The sequence below is a fragment of the Pezoporus occidentalis genome, unplaced genomic scaffold (assembly GCF_034315485.1).
Source record: "Pezoporus occidentalis ecotype Australia unplaced genomic scaffold, CSIRO_AGI_Poc_V1 ctg279, whole genome shotgun sequence".
Lineage (NCBI taxonomy): Eukaryota > Metazoa > Chordata > Aves > Psittaciformes > Psittacidae > Pezoporus > Pezoporus occidentalis.
Window position 1 is genome coordinate 782687 of NW_026914708.1, and position 18579 is coordinate 801265.

Here is an 18579-nt window from a genome sequence, read left to right on the forward strand (position 1 = left end):
GAGAGGCCAGTGTAGTCTGCCTTGTGCACCCTGTACACACATTAGCAGAGCAGAGGAGCCCGGCTCCAGTCACAGCCCCAGCACAGCATCCCAGAGGGACTCCTCAGCACTGGAGCATGAGGACATGATCCCTGTTCCATTAACACCAACCATGGCCGCACACCCGTGGGTCTCCACACAGGGCTCAGGCTGGACCAAAAGGCTGATGCTGTCCAGGCTTCTGCCCGATGGAAGGGGCCTGCTTAGGGACATGGGTTCCCTGTGTGTCTGGAGCTGCAGCCCCAGCAGCGGCGCTCAGCGTCCCCAGGTGTGTGCTCCAGTGCAGAAGGGTCTGTGGAGGCTTCAGTTCCAAGACCCGGTCATCCCTCCTGTCAGAGAAACGTCCCTCGGGTTTAGAGAGCCTGCAAACACTGCGGAGACTCAATGGCTGGGTGCTGCTGGTGTGAGGCTGCTGCAAGTGCGTGTAACCTTGCACACAGGAGCATGGAATGGTTCAGGTTGGAAGGGGCCTTAAAGCTCCTCCAGCTCCAACCCTGCCACGGGCAGGGACCCCTTCCATAGAGCAGCTTGCTCCAAGCCCCTGTGTCCAACCTGCCCTTGAACACTGCCAGGGATGGGGCAGCCACAGCTTCTCTGGGCACCCTGTGCCAGCGCCTCAGCACCCTCACAGGGAAGAGCTTCTGCCTAAGAGCTCAGCTCAGTCTCCCCTCGGGCAGGTTCAAGCCATTCCCCTTGGCCTGGCCCTACAGGCCCTTGTCCCAAGCCCCTCTCCAGCTTTCCTGCAGCCCCTTCAGGCACTGGAGCTGCTCTCAGGTCTCCCTTTCAGGAGCCTTCTCCAGGCTGCCCCAGCCCAGCTCTCCCAGCCTGGCTCCAGAGCAGAGCTGCTCCAGCCCTCGCAGCAGCTCCTGGCCGTGGGTCAGTGCCTGTCGCAGGCCATGGGGTGACCCGTTCCTGCCTGTGGTCAGCAGGGCAGGGCAGGAGATAAGAGGGAGCCGCGTCCTGAGCCCAGTGATCGAGTGCCGGGGCTGTCCCTGCAGACCACACCTCGCACGGACCCGACCCCATGGAGGGACCGACCCCCCGCGGGGACCCCCAGCGCGCCCCAGCCAATGGCCCCACGGGGAGGAGCTGCTCCAGGGGATAAAAGCCTGCGTGGGGTCCGCAGCGCAGCCACGGGTCCGTGTCCTCCTCCTGCCGCCGCCGCAGCCTCCGCCGCCACCATGGTGCACTGGACAGCCGAGGAGAAGCAGCTCATTGCCAGCCTCTGGGGCAAGGTCAACGTGGAGGAATGCGGAGCCGAGGCCCTGGCCAGGTAGGTCCAGCCCTGGGCTCTGCCCCGTGGGCAGAGGAGCTGTGGCGCTTCCATTGGGGAGCATTGACGTGCCCGTGCCTTGTGTCCCCGCAGGCTCCTGATCGTCTACCCCTGGACACAGAGGTTCTTTGACAACTTCGGGAACCTGTCCAGCCCCACGGCCATCATCGGCAACCCCAAGGTCCGTGCCCACGGCAAGAAGGTGCTCACCTCCTTCGGGGAGGCCGTCAAGAACCTGGACAACCTGAAGGCGACCTACTCCAGGCTGTCGGAGCTGCACTGCGAGAAGCTGCACGTGGACCCCGAGAACTTCAGGGTGAGCCGAGCTCGGGGCTTGACCTCCCTCCATCCCGAGAGCCTCAGTGCCTGGAGGGTTTCAAACAGGCATTGATAGCGTGTGTTTTGGTTACCAAAGGGCCTGGCCTGGGTGGGAACTGGGGAACAGGGTGGGCATGTGATACGGGACAGACATGGGGTGATGCTCTGAAAGCCTGGAGGCTCCTGCAGACATTGCTTGAGAAGAGCAGGATGCCAGGAGGTCGAGTGGGATGAGGATGGAGAGCATGGAGGGAAGTCCCCTTGTGCTGAGGCATCCTCTCCCTGACTCCTCCTGGTCCCAGGGATTGGGATCACTTATTCCTTTTTCCAAGGCTGGCAGACAGGGAAGGAGAGGGAAAAGCAAGTTTGGGATGGGCAGGGGCTGGAACCGATGGGAAGAGATGCAGGCTGGTGTCAGAGGGGACTTGTCTGAGTGTGGGGACAAGGTCAGCCCATGAGGGAAGGGAGCGGGAGGGGAATGAAGCAAAAGAGATGAGGGTGTGGGGGGGAGATGTCACTGTGGGAGAGGAGGGGGATCAGGCTGGTGGGATGGAGAGGGCTGGATGGGGCTGACAGCTTCTGGCTCAGTCTCTGCTCAAGCCTGACTTCGGGATGTAGGAAGCAGACCCCAAACTGCCCAGGCCCACATAGTCCTGGGGCTTCACAGCGGGAAAGAGGAAGTGTCTGGGAATAATGTCTAGAGCTGGAAGAAAGGTGTGGGAAGAGGCAGAGGAGGCGGCTGCTGCTGTCTGTTGTCAGCACAGGACTGTTTTCCTACACTGACAATGGGTCGCAGCCTCCAGGACCCACCAGCAATGGGGTCTTGGCAGGGGAAGGGGTGCTCAGGACCGCACTGATCCGTTTCCTTTCCTTCTCTCCAGCTCCTGGGAGACATCCTCATCATCGTGCTGGCCGCACACTTCACCAAGGACTTCACCCCTGCCTGCCAGGCCACTTGGCAGAAGCTGGTCGGTGTGGTTGCCCATGCTCTGGCCTACAAGTACCATTAAACCCCCCGCAGGGCGATGTGGCTGTGACAGTCAATAAAACCCCACAATTTCTGCAGTTCTGCCTGTGTTCTGGTGTCTCTCAGGCTTCCTGTGGGGCGGGAGGCAGGGAAAGGGGGGAGATGGGCTGGACCATCGTGCACAGAGTGATGCTGGGGTGCGCATCACATACAGAGCTCCCGTGGGACCTTGGGGGATACTGGCCTCAAACAGTGATGGGCATGTCCCAGCCCACGCAGTGTCTCTGAGCTCGCTGAAATCACGCAGGAGGGAGCGGAGGACCAGCTGCAGGGCAAGCAAGGGCCCCTCTGGCCCTGAGCCACCCAACCTGTGGTGTGTGCAAGGGGATAAATCCACGGAGATTCACCGAAGCCAGCGCTGATGGGGCAGAAATCCAGCCCTTCCCGTTCCTGCGCTGGTGTGTTCTGCAGTGCTGAGCAAAAGCGCTTCCTGGGTCAGCAATGAGAATGCTCCTGCCGTGACTTGTGTGCATTTTGGTGAGAACAAGGTATCAAGTGTGTATGATCCAAGGGAGGGGTGAGGGCAGCTTGTAAACGGGCCTGAGCAGAGGTTATTGCTTTACCCAGACTGGCTCCATGGGAGAGTGTTCTGCACTGCAATGGGAGGATTCCGCGCATCCCTTCCAGCAGTGCTTTATCAGGAACAACTGAAGAGCAGCAAGGACAGACGTGTGCTGCTCGGAGTGGGGAGACCTTGTTCTGCGTGATTCAGGAATACATCATCAGAGTGGGCCTGGGGCAGCCTGGAGAAGGCTCCTGGAGGGGAGACCTGAGAGCAGCTCCAGTGCCTAAAGGGCTGCAGGGAACCTGGAGAGGGGCTTGGGACAAGGGATGTAGGGCCAGGCCAAGGGGAATGGCTTTAACCTGCCCCAGGGGAGACTGAGCTGAGCTCTTAGGCAGAAGCTCTTCCCTGGGAGGGTGCTGAGGCGCTGGCACAGGGTGCCCAGAGAAGCTGTGGCTGCCCCATCCCTGGCAGTGCTCAAGGCCAGGCTGGACACAGGGGCTTGGAGCAAGCTGCTCTATGGAAGGGGTCCCTGCCCGGGGCAGGGGTTGGAGCTGGAGGAGCTCTAAGCCCCTTCAACCCAAAGCAGTCTGTGGTTCCATGACTCGTTCCATGACATGAAGTGGTAACCAGGCACCTCGAGCCGTGCTGCTCAAGACACAGGAGATTTCGTGTTCTGGAGGAGAGAGGGGCCTGGCCCAGGTCCAGGGGTGGAGGCTGGGCACAGCTGCCACCGCTCCTGCTGATAAGGGCTCTGGTGAAGCTTGGAGCGGGACCGCTGCAATCAGAGTGACCACCAACCTCTGCTTGTCTCAGGAGAGTCGCCTTTTGCCATTGATGGGATTCCTGTAAGGAGGAATGTCCCCATCCGTGGAAGAGGACATGGATCAGCGTGGGGCCGTGAGGTGAGGAGTGACTGTGGGCATCTTCCACTCACACCCATGGGCTCAGCTTGCTGGCAGGATGCTCCAGGCAGGAGTCCTGAGCGCAGTGACACCCATCCAGGCAGACAGCTTTCCTTCTGGGATAAGGGTGCTGCCAGGTGTTGCTGTGGGCGCACCAGGGGAAGGATCTGCCTTCGACTGTGAATGGGGAGGCAGCAACAGAAACTGCCCCCACCGTTCATGTTGTGAAGAACATTTCCCCTCCCTCCCTGTGCCACCAAACAGCCCCCTCAGCAGACAGGGCTCTGCTGGCAGCTCAGAGCATCCTCACGCTGGTGGCCCGGTCCCTGCCCCCCGCACATCGATTAAAATGTGCTAAAATGAACTTTTTTCCTCTAAAATGGGTGAGGAGGATCCCGGAGAAGCTGCAGCCGGAGCACAGGGGATGTCCGGGCTGCCCGCACTGTATGGGCTGCCAGGGCTCTCCGGGATATCGGGGCTGCCCGGGCTCTCAGACCTTTGCTTTTGGCCAATGCCTCTGCTGTCCGCAGCACACAGGGAGTGAATCCTCCGGGTGTCCGGGCTGGGAACACACTGACACCCCCGAGGCACCTCTGGGGCCTTATCCGGCTGTGAGCTGATGCTCTGACAGGCGATGGACCACTGCCTGTGTGCTGTGAGCAGCCCCTGGGCCTGGCAGTGCGGCTGCTCCTCAGAATGTCTTTGTTGTGACTAACGCGACAAGTGAAGAGCCCCGGGGGGTCTTTCATAGGGAATTTAATCTCATTTCCCCCTTTCTCCCAGCTGATGGCTGCCCTGTGGCACCAATGTAATTGCTGGCGATGATGTGAAAAGCGCTTAGGAGGAATCACCTGCCAGGATGGGAGGATGTTCCCTGTCAGTGGCACCGGGAGCTCTGGAGATGCTGCTGCCACAGCAGTGGGTGAGGAGGAGCCACAGGGACTGGTGGGGACAGGGCTGGAGGAGGAGGGAGGGATGAGGCGAAGCTCAGCAAGCCCCCGGGGCTGCTCACCTCTGGATGCTGCTCTTGCTTTAGCACCTCCCGCCTGGGATGGGCATTTGGAGCTGCCCTACGGGGTGGTGCTGGGGTAGCGCAGGGTGGACGCCTCCAGCTCTGCTAACAGAGGATGGAAGCTCCGTCCATGGAGCAGTCACGGACACTGCAGCCTCCTCATTGCTCAGGTCTGTGTTAACTGATGGAGCGCGTGCACGAACCGACACAGGGCAGGACTAGAGCTGCAGTGAGAGAATCCAGCTTCGGGCCAGGTCACCCCTTACAGATGGAGGCAGAGCTGGTCCCTGGCTTTGCCACAGCCTCCTTGCATGACTTAAAGTGCATCTTTCAGGGCATCAGGGTTTGCACAATTAGGCTGGTAAGGATGCTTTGATTCTTTGACAGCCTCTCCTGTTAGTGAGAAACACCTTGGACTGAGGTGCCCTGTCAGACAGAAAGGTGGAAAAAAGTCACACTTTTGAAGCTGTAGTAACCGCAGGGGTGGTATTGATCTGCTGGAAGAACTCAGAGTTATGTGGAGCAGGCAGATAAGAGACAGCAGAGTGCTCCTCAGATTTGTAACGACAGTTGCCAAGAAGGCAAGAGAACAGGCTCCATCCTGCATGAGGTGAGAGATCAGCCCTGCAACTGAGTCATGAAATGTGGACAAGCAATGTGGTCACGGCAGCGAAACCAGCAGCAGAAATGCTGCCTTGCCAGGACAAGGCTTATTTCTCTTGGGGTATGAGAACTCCTCTGCAGCGCAAACAGCCTCAGCTCTCAGGAGTGTGTCAGTGCTGGTGGCTGATAGAGCAAACCCACTGACCCGTGCCATGCAGACAAGGCTTACTGCATGCCTCTGCCAGGAGTCTAAAAATACAAACATGGCTCCTGCCTGGTTCTGCCTTTCATTTGGAGCACAGCCCAGCTCTGGGTTAGTCAGGCTCACAACCATGCCCAGTTGTGGCACCCAGGTATTAGACTGGGGGACATTCAATCAGCCCCATGCAGTAACGGGGCAGCCAAGCTCCGAAATAAAATGAACTCCTGAGAAACGGGAGAGCTTAGGCTGAGAACAGCAGAGACAGTGATTGTGGAGTCATGGAATGGTTTGGGATGAAGGGACCTTAAAGCTCCTCCAGCTCCAACCCCTGCCATGGGCAGGGACCCCTTCCATAGAGCAGCTTGCTCCAAGCCCCTGTGTCCAACCTGGCCTTGAACACTGCCAGGGATGGGGGAGCCACAGCTTCTCTGGGCACCCTGTGCCAGCGCCTCAGCACCCTCCCAGGGAAGAGCTTCTGCCTAAGAGCTCAGCTCAGTCTCCCCTCGGGCAGGTTAAAGCCATTCCCCTTGCCCTGTCCCTACATCTCTTGTCCCAAGCCCCTCTCCAGCTTTCCTGCAGCCCCTTCAGGCACTGGAGCTGCTCTCAGGTCTCCCCTTCAGGAGCTTTCTCTTCTCCAGGCTGCCCCAGCCCAGCTCTCTCAGCCTGGCTCCAGAGCAGAGCTGCTCCAGCCCCCACAGCAGCTCCGTGGTCCTCCACAATGATGGACAACTCTGAAGTTCTTTGCTAGGGCAGACAAGAAAGGAGGCTTTTGCATTTAAAGCTTGGAGCCTAGATTTGGGGTGATCATTCAATCCTTGATTCCCAGTAGCTTCTGGTCCTTTGAGCTGGGGTGGATGATGCCCAGCGAGAGCTGTTCAGGATGTGTCCCAGGAGTGCAGGGCACCATTAAGGGTCTGGAAACATTCAAGGAGGAGATTACAAACTCTGAACATCACCGTGTGTCTTCTTGGGTGTGCACCCCGTGTTCAGCCCCCAGCCTCAGCAACCTCTGTAATATTGGATACCTGGCCTGGGGAGGAGCCACACAGGCAGCTCAGCCTGCACATGGGCTGCGACCACAAGCGCATGGGGATGCGGTGATGCTTGTCCACTCAAAGGCAGAGGGGGAAGGGGCCTCTTTTCCCCTTGGACAGCATCCAAAGTAACCATCTTTCTTTTTGCAGCCCCAGTCAATGGCTCCATGAACTGGGATTAGCACAGGCCGTTACCGGTGTGTAAAAACCCCGGGGCAGACTCTGGCTCCGTTTCCTCCATTGATCAGGGGAGCCACAGGGAAAGCCTCCGCCGCCACCATGGTGCACTGGACAGCCGAGGAGAAGCAGCTCATTGCCAGCCTCTGGGGCAAGGTCAACGTGGAGGAATGCGGAGCCGAGGCCCTGGCCAGGTAGGTCCAGCCCTGGGCTCTGCCCCGTGGGCAGAGGAGCTGCGGCGCTTCCATTGGGGAGCATTGACGTGCCCGTGCCTTGTGTCCCCGCAGGCTCCTGATCGTCTACCCCTGGACACAGAGGTTCTTCTCTTCCTTCGGGAACCTGCCCAGCCCCACGGCCATCATCGGCAACCCCAAGGTCCGTGCCCACGGCAAGAAGGTGCTCACCTCCTCACCTCACGTTACGAGACACAAACGGAAATAAGCCATCAGGTAACGTGGCTGGGGTTGATGTTCATGTCTTGGATGGATCAAGTGGAGCAAAACCTTGTACAAAAACGTGCAGTGGGAGATGTGGGCAATCGTCACCTCCTTCAGGGAAGGAGAAATGCTTTTTTCTGGTGTTTTTTTTGTGTCTAAATCATCATCATTCTCAGACTAAGTGGGACTTTGGACAAGGGCCTGCAGGGACAGGGCAAGGGGAATGGCTTTAACCTGCCAGAGGGGGGACTGAGCTGAGCTCTTAGGCAGAAGCTCTTCCCTGTGAGGGTGCTGAGGCACTGGCACAGGGTGCCCAGAGAAGCTGTGGCTGCCCCATCCCTGGCAGTGTTCAAGGCCAGGTTGGACACAGGGGCTTGGAGCAAGCTGCTCTATGGAAGGGGTCCGTGCCCGTGGCAGGGGTTGGGAATGGAGGAGCTTTAAGGTCCCTTCGACCCAAACCAGTCTGGGATTCTGTGATTCTATGATTATTAAGGGCAGAAAGCAAGAGACACAACCATGTGTTATGGTAAAAAACACACCAAGAACGTTAATTTTGGGTCCAGGAGGACAGAGCATCTGCTCCCTGCCCTACAGAGAGCTGAGCACTGTCCGTACCAGGCAGAGCCCCCCCCCCCCCCAAAGCCTCTGCCCCCCTCTCCGGCTGCAGCATCCCCAAGGCACCGAGAGCAGCTCAGGAAGTGTTTGAGGTTTCTGGGTGGTGAATTCCTCCCGCCCCTTATCAGGGAGGAGGCAGAGGCTCCGGAGCAGGTCTGTAGCAAACACAGCGCTGTTGAGTGTGAGGGCTGGGAACTGGGGCACCCCCAGGCTTGAACCAGGGCCATAGAATCATGAAATCATGGAGGGGTTTGTGCTGAAGGGACCTCAAAGCTCCTCCAGCTCCAACCCCTGCCATGGGCAGGGACCCCTTCCATAGAGCAGCTTGCTCCAAGCCCCTGTGTCCAACCTGGCCTTGAGCACTGCCAGGGATGGGGCAGCCACAGCTTCCCTGGGCACCCTGTGCCAGCGCCTCAGCACCCTCACAGGGAAGAATTCAGTTGTCAAACTGTCAAAAAACTGATAGGAAAGAACAAGGAGAACCCAAACCCTGACACGTCCCGAAGGAGGACAAGGAGCAACCGCTCACACACTGCTGCGTTCAGAGGGAGAACCCAACAGCCCCAAGCCCAAGTCTTTGGCTTTGCACCCACACAGGCGCTGAGGTCTGCGCCATCAGGAGGCACCAGCTTTGCCGTGCTGGGGCTTTGGGTGGAGAAAACTCATAGAACGAATCGGGTTGGGGAAGCCCTTCAAGCTCACCCAGTGCAAGCATCGCCCCACGGCCACCTCTGCCCCATGGCACTGAGGCCTCGTCTCCACGGGGTGCCAACCCTTGCAGGGCTGGTGCCTGCAGCCCTGCCCTGGGCAGCCTCTTCCAATGCCTGAGCACCCTCACGCCCCTTCACTGGAGCTGGAAATCAGAGGAGGGGCAGGGAAGCGCCCGTGTGGGTCTGGGCACCGTGCCCTGGGCCCCACCCTGACACCGTGTCCCCTCCCGTGGGTGCCAGGGCTGCGGGGCCCCCCCGGCGCAGGCAGTGGGGGGTGTGGGGCAGGAGGAGGAGCCGGGCGCACGGTATAAAAGCGTGGCCGGGCAGCGCCGGTCGCCAGCGTGCGACCCCTCGGGAGCAAGAGCCCAGACCTCCTCCGTACCCGCGGCAGCCACACGCTACCCTCCTCCCGCCACCATGGTGCACTGGACAGCCGAAGAGAAGCAGCTCATCACCGGCCTCTGGGGCAAGGTCAACGTGGCCGAATGCGGAGCCGAGGCCCTGGCCAGGTAGGTCCAGCCCTGGGCTCTGCACCGTGGGCAGAGGAGCTGCGGCGCTTCCATTGGGGAGCATTGACGTGCCCGTGCCTTGTGTCCCCGCAGGCTGCTGATCGTCTACCCCTGGACACAGAGGTTCTTCTCTTCCTTCGGGAACCTGTCCAGCGCCTCTGCCGTCCTCGGCAACCCCAATGTGCGCAACCATGGCAAGAAGGTTCTCACCTCCTTCGGGGAGGCCGTCAAGAACCTGGACAGCATCAAGAACACCTTCGCCCAGCTGTCCGAGCTGCACTGCGACAAGCTGCACGTGGACCCCGAGAACTTCAGGGTGAGCCCAGCTCCCGGCGCGGCTCCCGTCCCACCACCGCGGGAGGGATGTACCCAGGATGTGCCAGTGCAGGAGGATGAGGGGCTGGTGGCTGGGGCAAGGGGGAGCTGCAGGAGAGGGATGGAGAGGGAAGGGACCAACGGGCAGCTTGGGGAGAGGGCATCAAAGGGGCTGGGAGGTGCTGGGTAACGGAGAGGCCGTTGAAGGGTGCAAGCCAGGATGAAGACGGGAAGGGGGCGAGGAGGTGGTTTCAGTGCGGAAAAGGAGGGGGGAGTAAAGTGAAAGCAGTTGTTGAGCAGGAAGAGGTTTTGGCCAAGGGAAAGCGAAGGAGCAAGAGCGAAGCTTGGCACAGAGGAGAAAGGAGATGTGAGCGAGGAAAGAGAGGTATCAGCTAGATGCCAAAAGCAAAAGGGGAACGGGAGCTGTGAGTTCTGCTCCGGAGAAACTCCCAAACAGAGCCAGAGGGGAGAAATGATAATGTAATCCACAAAACTCCTGGAGAAGTTTTGCTCGCTCTCCCCACAGTGGAGACCCCAGATCTTTAGAGTCAGAGCAGGGAACAAGCCTAACGTCCACCTTGAGGACTCCAGGGGGACTTCCAACCCTATGAAATGCCCAGAGGTTTCCCTGGGTCCGATGCGAGTGTTTGCCATGGGGATGCGTGGGGTGCTGCTAACCCCAGGCTGTTCTTGTTCCCCCAGCTCCTGGGTGACATCCTCATCATCGTCCTGGCCGGCCACTTCGGGAAGGATTTCACTCCCGACTGCCAGGCTGCCTGGCAGAAGCTGGTCCGCGCCGTGGCCCACGCTCTGGCCCGCAAGTACCACTAAAGAGCAGCACCGGAGCCCTGGCAGCACCCTCGGCACCCGCTGACTGCTGCTGCGGAGCCAACAGCTTCTAACAGCCAAATAAAGCTCATCTGTGAAGTCTCTGCTGAGTCTGAGTGTCCTTGGCAGCCTCGAGGGCTGGGGGGGATGCGGGGGTCCGGGTGCCCGCTTGAGCAGGGAGCGTGTTTTGCTCCCGGAAAACGCCAGCCCCGTTTGCTGTGTGTGCGGGTTCAGGGGGGCTGTGTGGCATCTGCCTTTGGAAACGACACTTACAGAGCGCTGGGGAGGTGCAGCCCTGCGGTCGGGCACCGGGAAGTCTGCTTTGAAGCCCTGTTTTGGTGTGAAACCCGCGTGTTTATTGCAGGCAAATTGGAAGATTCGTGTTTTTGAGGGAGTAAATAAAGGGCAGACTTGAATCAAGCGCTTCAAGCCCGCTCCCCGCGCAAAGCCTGCCGAAAAGAGCTGACTCACGGTGGCCAAGCCGCCGCTGGGCGGGGGCAGGCTGGAGATAACCATTTTGCTATCAGGACACGGCCAGACTTTGTTTATTCACCTTCTCCCCGTGCCGCCCAGGCTGCAGCCGAGGGGTGCAGCCCTGCCGCTGCCATCACCCCCGAGGCGGGCGTCAGCCGCTGCCCCGCGCCCCGCGCTGCGGGTGCTCGGTGCCTGCAGCGCAGGAGCCTCCAGGGCAGAGCTTGCTCTTGGCATGGGCAGCACGGGCAGCGCCGTCCGAGCCGCGCGTGACGCTGCAGAAGGGACGTGCTGGATTCCTAAAGGGAGCGCAGGCGGCCCCGCTCCATGGCCCTGTGCCTGCGGCACCCTCTGCACTGTGCCCTGCCCCTGCTTCATCCGCACCTGTGGGCATCCCCCCTCTGCCCTGACCCACTGCAGAGTATTGGAAGTGACCATAACTGCCCCTTCTCTTGCTCAAAGGAACAGAATCATTGAACAGTTGGGGTTGGAATGGACCTGCAGAGGTCGTCCGGTCCAATGAGCTGATCCTATGATTTTGCTTCTGGTGCCAAGGCAGACACCGGGAAGGGGAGAAGATGTTTGTAGTTAAGTCCCAAAGTGCTTTCTCCCTGCAGGGGGTCTGGGCAGGCACGAGGGGCAGGTGTCCAGGTTCAGAAAAAAAAGGTTCCTGGGTGAATTTTCTTGGGTTTTCTGGTAGATTTCCACAGACTTTCATACGAGATGACCATTGACAGACCTCAGACTGACTTACGTGAACAAGCGGGTCTCCTGCAAGCAAAGCGTCTGGGCTAGAAATGAGCTGAGCAGAGCCCTCAGGTGAGACCCCACAGGTCAGTGCAGGGAGGGCTGTGCTCTGCCCCCTGTCCATGTTCCCACCAGGATACCCCTTCCCAGGAGCAGGGATGAGGGTGTCCATCCCCAGCACCAGCAGCATGGCAGGATGGATGCAGTGCCACTGGTGCTGCCCATGGCATCATTCCCATCCCCATCCCCAGCGAGGGGATGACACCCTGGTCCCTGTGTCCCAGCAAACAGGTCCTGCGAGATGTACTCTCCCTGCGCTGCTTTCCCTGCTCCCAGTTTGTCTGAGACATTTTTGCTGCATGCCCTCTCCCCAGCGAGGTGCTGGATGTGATTTATCATCGTGCTCCAGCTCAGCAGCCCGCAGGCACTGGATTTCCTGCAGGAAAGGCAGATGTAGGCAACTCCGATAGAGACAATTCATCCCTATTCCATGGGAAAGCGTCCCCAGCTACAGGGGGAAGGAGATACTGTCTTTCAATACTTCTTTGGACTGATTTTCCTCCTCGTTCCTGTGTTTTCAGTAGGAGGCCAAGAAGACGCTTAGCAGGAGGTGGTCCATGGAGGAAAGCAAGCCCTAAAGTCTGGAGAGGAGCTTGGTCAGCCCTTGAGCTCTGCTGTGGCCTGGCCACCTAAACACCCCATCCAACAAGATCCAGCACCTCTTACTTAGCCCAACCCAAATCCCATGGAGAACAACAGGAATACAGTGGATTGCCCCAGGTGCTTTGGGGTCAGGATCAAAGCCCCTCTGCTTCCAGCAAGCACACTGTTTCTTTGGGTTTGTTATGCAGAAAATCGTGGGATCATGGAATGATTTCTGTTGGAAGGGACCTTAAAGCTCCTTCCAGTTCCAGCTGCCTGCCACGGGCAGGGACACCTTCCACTAGAGCAGGTTGGGAAGGGTGATCCTGTTTGATAGTTGCTCCTTGCCCAGCAGCACAGCACCTGGCTGGTCCTGTCACATCCGAGGGGAGAACATTTGGGTGAGCTTCTGCCTGCTCCAGAAGGGACAAGTAAACCAAGCAGGTCCAGGTACAGGGGGAGGAAATTAATGCAGAGTTAATGCAGATTTCAGTGGCAAAGCCTGGGCATCCTCTGAACAGCACCAGCATTGCCCACAGGTCCCAGTGGAGGAAGGAGGCTGGAGCTCTCCTGCAGTGCTGGGACCTGCGGGGTTTGCTCTGCCAGGGGCTGCATTTGGCAGGAGCATCCATCATGTCCAGAGAAGGCAGCAGAGCTGGTTCAGGGCCTGAAGCCCAAGTGTGATGGGGAAGGGCTGAGGGACCTGGGGGGTTCAGGCTGGAGAAGAGAAGGCTCAGGGGGGACCTGATCGCTGCCTACAAGTGCCTGAGAGGAGGATGGAACCAAGAGGGGCTGGGCTCTGCTCCCAAGGAGCAAGGGAGGGGACAAGAGGAAACAGCCTCAAGCTGCACCAGGGCAGGTTTAGATGGAGCTGAGGAACAATTCCTGCCCCAGAGGGTGCTCAGGCATTGGAAGAGGCTGCCCAGGGCAGGGCTGCAGGCACCGGCCCTGCAAGGGTTCACACCCCGTGGAGACGAGGCCTCAGTGCCATGGGGCAGTGGTGGCCCTGACATTGATGGGGAGCAGTTGGACTGGATGCTCCTGAAGCTCTTTCCCAATCCAGTTCATTGATTCTATGATTTTGCTGGTAGAGGCTGAAGCAAACCCAGCATTTGGGAGAGCCACGGCTCCAGGCTCGCACTCACTGAGCCCCATGTTAAACCTTGACGGAGCTGCTCTGCAGTGGCTTCTGCAGCCCTTTCCCTGCAGAGGGGCCCACGCTGCTCGGGGGGTGCCTGCACAGAAGGGCAGGGATAAAGCTCTTGTGATCAGGATAACCAGAGGCCCCTTCTGCACACACCACACCCTGACCACCCCCTTCTGCTGCCCCGTGCGGGGACCCCCAGCGCTCCCCAGCCAATGGCCCCACGGGGAGGAGCTGCTCCAGGGGATAAAAGCCTGCGTGGGGTCCGCAGCGCAGCCACGGGTCCGTGTCCTCCTCCTGCCGCCGCCGCAGCCTCCGCCGCCACCATGGTGCACTGGACAGCCGAGGAGAAGCAGCTCATTGCCAGCCTCTGGGGCAAGGTCAACGTGGAGGAATGCGGAGCCGAGGCCCTGGCCAGGTAGGTCCAGCCCTGGGCTCTGCCCCGTGGGCAGAGGAGCTGTGGCGCTTCCATTGGGGAGCATTGACGTGCCCGTGCCTTGTGTCCCCGCAGGCTCCTGATCGTCTACCCCTGGACACAGAGGTTCTTCTCTTCCTTCGGGAACCTGTCCAGCCCCACGGCCATCATTGGCAACCCCAAGGTCCGTGCCCACGGCAAGAAGGTGCTCACCTCCTTCGGGGAGGCCGTCAAGAACCTGGACAACATCAAGGCGACCTACTCCAGGCTGTCGGAGCTGCACTGCGAGAAGCTGCACGTGGACCCTGAGAACTTCAGGGTGAGCAGTGTCTGCAAGCCCCAGCCCCTTCAGTGGCGTGTGGGGAGAGGCAGGTTTTGCTCTGGAACAGGGGGTTGCCCCCGCAGCACTGTCAGGGGTGCTCTCTTTGGCTGGTGGTACCCGTGTGAGGTTACAGCTTCTTTGGGGCTGGTTTTAACAGTTTTGGTGACTTTCACACCTCAAAGCCCCATTTCTAGCCCCAGCACAGCAGTGGGGAGGAGGTGGTGTTGGGAGACCTGAAGGAGATCTGGCTGGGGATGAAAGACACGGAGGAGAAGGTGCAGCCTGACTGGAGGGGGCAGAGGGAAGCGAAGCACAGTACTAGAGGAAATCGTGAGATGAGCAGCTTGAGAACCACAGGGTAGGTTCCTGTGTGTGCTGCCTGCGGGGATAGGACCCTCTCTCCAACACTTCGATGTAAAACCAGATCGTTTTCTTCATTTACATCTAAAGAGAAAAAACCACCATTTGGTGGAGTGGTTCCCCAGGCCATATTGCTTTAAAATCCCCCGAATGTCCGGGAATAGTTTTAAAGTTTCCGTTTTGTTCTTTTCACTTCTTAAAGAATGAAGCAAACGTAATTTTAGAATTATAGAATCAATGGAAACTTTCCCCAAATCCCAGCGTTTTCTATGGAAAAGCTGAGGGTTTTGTTGTAGCAGTCCCAGGGAACACGGAATGACCCATACCCAGCCCTGCAGCCCCATAGCCAGACCAGCCCCCATAGCCGGCCCTGCAGCCCCAGGCCCACTCTGATGATGCTGAGGAGGAAGAGGAGGGAAGTGCAGCATGTGAGGGTCCTTTCCAGAGGGGAATCCAGCCTCGGGGGAGAAGTCAGGAGGGAGGAAGCGCAGCCTGCGGGTTGCATGGTGCTGTGTGGGGAGGAGAGGGACTGGGGGGGAGTCTCCTGCAGCAGGAAGACCTAGGAGGCAGAGCTTGCAGAAAGGAAGGAGCCGTTTAGAGCTGAAGACACAGCAGCACAGGGTGAGGTTGTGGAGCTGTGTGCAGCGGGAGCCTTCCCCAGGGGGTTGTGGCTCCAGCAGGGCACCCCCAGCTACGGTCCCTGCGCCGTGGTCTGCAGCATTGACCCTTCTGCTTTCCTCTTTCCCTCCAGCTCCTCGGGGACATCCTCATCATCGTCCTGGCTTCCCACTTCGCCAAGGACTTCACCCCTGCCTGCCAGTTCGCCTGGCAGAAGCTGGTGGGTGTCGTGGCTCACGCTCTGGCCCGCAAGTACCACTGAGCATCCCCCGCGGGATGCGGGGGTCCCTGCCCCGCCACCGGCGCTGCTGGGCGCAAGGGGATGCTCGCCGGGTACTGAGCACCAAATAAAGTCCTTCCCCAGCACCACGGCTGCAGGGTCCCTGTGTCTGCGCCGCGGAGGGGGGGGCCAGCGGAGGCTGTGCTCGGGGCAGCTCCGTCCTCTGTGGGCTCGCTCCTGGTTTCCGAGGGCTGCTGCAGGCAGAGATTCCTTGGCTCTGGAGTGCTCCCTCGTGCGCTCCCTGCCAGGCCGGGAAGGGAAACCCATGCAAAGGGGCCTGGCACGAGGCAGTGCTCCAGAGAGGGGCATGGGAATAATGAGGGATTGCAAAGAATCCACTGCTTCCCAAGGGGGGTGATCATGCATGTACGTATCGGAGCCTCCTCCCCATGCACCCACAGTGCCAATGACCCCCCCTTGCAGACTGAGGCAGAATCATAGAATGGTTTGGGTTGGAAAGGACATTAAGATCATCCAGTTCCACCCCCCCTGCCATGGGCACCTCACACTAAACCATGGCACCCAGGGCTCTGTCCCACCTGGCCTTGAACACTGCCAGGGATGGGGCATTCAGTTCCCAGTGTCACCCAGTGAATAAACCCCACCATGGTAACTGGTAGCTGGGTTTTGCCATGCCTGGCCCTCCTCCTCCCATCTGAGTGGCTTTCATGATGCATGGAGCAAGGCTGTGAGTCAGGCTTTGCTGTTCCTTCATTGGGACAACGGTGACAAATTCCTTTTTTTAGCTATTTTATTATGCAACACATTAATAACGCCCCCATGAAGATGGTCGGGACTGTGTTTATCTTACTCTTAAATCCTGTCTTAAACCCAGACCGGAGACTCTGCACAAGGGGCTGACAACCGGAGCTGTTCACAGCACCCGGGGCAGCAGGGTCCTGGCTCTGAAGTTTCTGGAGTTCTCATGGAGAACACGGTTGTTTCGGGTCATAATCCCTCAGAACATGTCCTCAGCTCACCTGGGCTCAGCAAACGGCTCCCGTGAGCCAAACCCAGGGAGAACAAGCAGCTCCTGCCAGGGCTGTGCAGGCAGTGTGTGCTGACCCTGCCTCGGGCGGGGAATCCGAGCAGGGCTCCCGCAGTGCCCTTCCCACTGCGTTACCCCGTGGTTCTGCCCTCGGAGCCTGCAGAAGTTTGCTGGCTTTTCTCACCTATGGCTTGTTCTGAAGGGAAAGACCCCACCTGAAGGTGCCTCTGTAACTGCTTCCTTTGGATGCTGTAAGGACAGGGTTGGAGTGGGGTGGGGGGAGGATGCAGATTTTCCCATCACGGTGTGGGAGATGGGGGTGCCTCCTTCCCAAACCTGTGCAGGGTTCCAAGCCAGGTTCTGGGATGAAGAAGGCTCAGACTGTGCAACCTGCAGCCCTTGTCCTTGGAGGCAATGCTGAAAGGTGTCACACAGACCACACAGAGGACAACAAAATGAAGAGGAGATCTGAACCCCTGGGGAAGAAAATCAGGTCCCGGGCACAGACGCTGTTGTTCGCCATCTCTCTGGAGGGCAGGCAGGTCACCATGGGATGCAGGCGAAGGGGACAGGACAAGGTGCTCCCTGGTCACCAGGCAGCCAGAGGAGATGGAGAACCCGGGTATGATCAGGGCTATGCTCCTCTGTGGGTGCCTCAGCCCTGTTTCGGCTGCCCTCGTGCCCCTTGGCGTGGTCACAGAGGCCCGGGGGGGCAGGAAGCCATCAGCTGGACAAGGGGCATGGCAAAAAGCACTGCTGAGTCCAGAGAGGTGAGGAAGAAGATGAGGAAGAGCTGGGACACACGGGGGTAGGGGTTCATCCCCATGGGCAAGGACCACAGCACCCCTGGAGTGCTGGAGACGCAGCCCAAGGTCAGCGAGGGGAGGACATTATGCAGGGCTGGTGGAGGCTTTGGTCTGCTTTGCTGGCACACAGGGTAGCAGAGTTTCCATGGACAGAGCAGACTGAGGTGGAAATTGGGGTAAGATGATGTCCTTCACACCCAGGCAATGTGGGTACCAGAAGGTCTGTGACCATGAGGCTGGTCCAGTGCTTTTGGTGTCCTCTCACTGCTTAGGAATTGCAATCTGCACAGCTCAGATTTGGTTCAGGTCTAGTTTAGAAAAGACAGAAACCTCCTGGATGCCCATGAATGTCAGCCTGAAATGACGGGAAGCTCATCCAGCAGGTTGATGGGTTGTTCTCCTGTCACAGCAGCTTCTCTGAGACCCAAGACAGCACTGCAAAGCTTTGATGGATGAGCACATTGTGTTGCTTTGGGAGGAAAGGAAGGGAATTTCCATAACAACAGCACAGACTAACTACTGAGCAGATTCCATGAGAGGAGGATTTGTTCTTGTGAAAATTGGTGGGGAAAAGCATTAGGAAATGGTGCTTCTCCTCAGCCATCAGATGCCCCCTCTCCTCCTGCAGCCTGCCCCCCTGCAGACCCATCGTGAGAACAGAGCCCCCAGGTCTGCAGACGGTGGGATGGAAAATAAACCTTCGCATTTCTCTCATAATAATCTTTGTTTGCAGGTCTTATAGGTGTTAAGGAAGCTGTGCTGGGACAGTGAATGGAGTCCCTGCAGTGAAAGGTGTGGCGGTGCCTTTCGTGCTTAGGAGACAAACAGCCGTGGGGTTTCTCTCTTGTTAAAATGCTGCAGCACATTGAGATGGAACCCTCAAACCTCCTGCTTAAACCTGTAACGGGTTAACCAAACCCCAGAGCCTTTAAAGGGATTCTTGTTTGATGCTTCCTGTCAGTGGAAGGAGCAGGATAACCAAAGGACTATCGGGAATAACTATTTTTATCCATCCTGATCCCCACACTTGCCAAAATAACAGGAGCAGGGAAAAAAAAGCAATTCACTTCTTAGAATTAGCAAAAATACTCCTTAAGTGACTCTGTGCTGCCTCTGCTGGAGTTACATACAGGGTAAGGAAGGATTAGATGCCTCTAGAGGGAATTCTTTGTCAGGAGCGTCAGAGCTCCAGAAGACAGGTCTCCGAGCTGGCGGGGTTGGGATGTGATCAGAACGCAGCTCAGCCATCCGTGCGAGCTGCTTGTGGTGCTTTCCCAAGG

General features: G+C 58.6%; 3 protein-coding genes across 3 annotated transcripts; all 3 read left to right on the plus strand.

Moving 5' to 3' along the window:
• The first annotated feature begins 923 nt into the window (after nt 1-923).
• On the plus strand, nt 924-2695 carry LOC134167050 (hemoglobin subunit rho). Its single transcript, XM_062625296.1, has 3 exons — nt 924-1312; nt 1406-1628; nt 2512-2695. Exons 1-3 carry the CDS (start codon nt 1110-1112, stop codon nt 2638-2640), a joined length of 555 nt encoding a protein of 184 aa, XP_062481280.1. The 5' UTR covers nt 924-1109; the 3' UTR covers nt 2641-2695.
• Nucleotides 2696-9175: 6480 nt separating this feature from the next.
• LOC134167052 (hemoglobin subunit beta) lies at nt 9176-10610 on the plus strand. The gene is made up of 3 exons (XM_062625300.1): nt 9176-9363; nt 9457-9679; nt 10381-10610. Exons 1-3 carry the CDS (start codon nt 9272-9274, stop codon nt 10507-10509), a joined length of 444 nt encoding a protein of 147 aa, XP_062481284.1. The 5' UTR covers nt 9176-9271; the 3' UTR covers nt 10510-10610.
• A 2601-nt stretch (nt 10611-13211) lies between these two features.
• On the plus strand, nt 13212-15594 carry LOC134167049 (hemoglobin subunit epsilon). Its single transcript, XM_062625295.1, has 3 exons — nt 13212-13928; nt 14022-14244; nt 15359-15594. The coding sequence occupies exons 1-3, from the start codon at nt 13726-13728 to the stop codon at nt 15485-15487; spliced, it is 555 nt and encodes a 184-aa protein (XP_062481279.1). The 5' UTR covers nt 13212-13725; the 3' UTR covers nt 15488-15594.
• The last annotated feature ends 2985 nt before the right edge of the window (nt 15595-18579 follow it).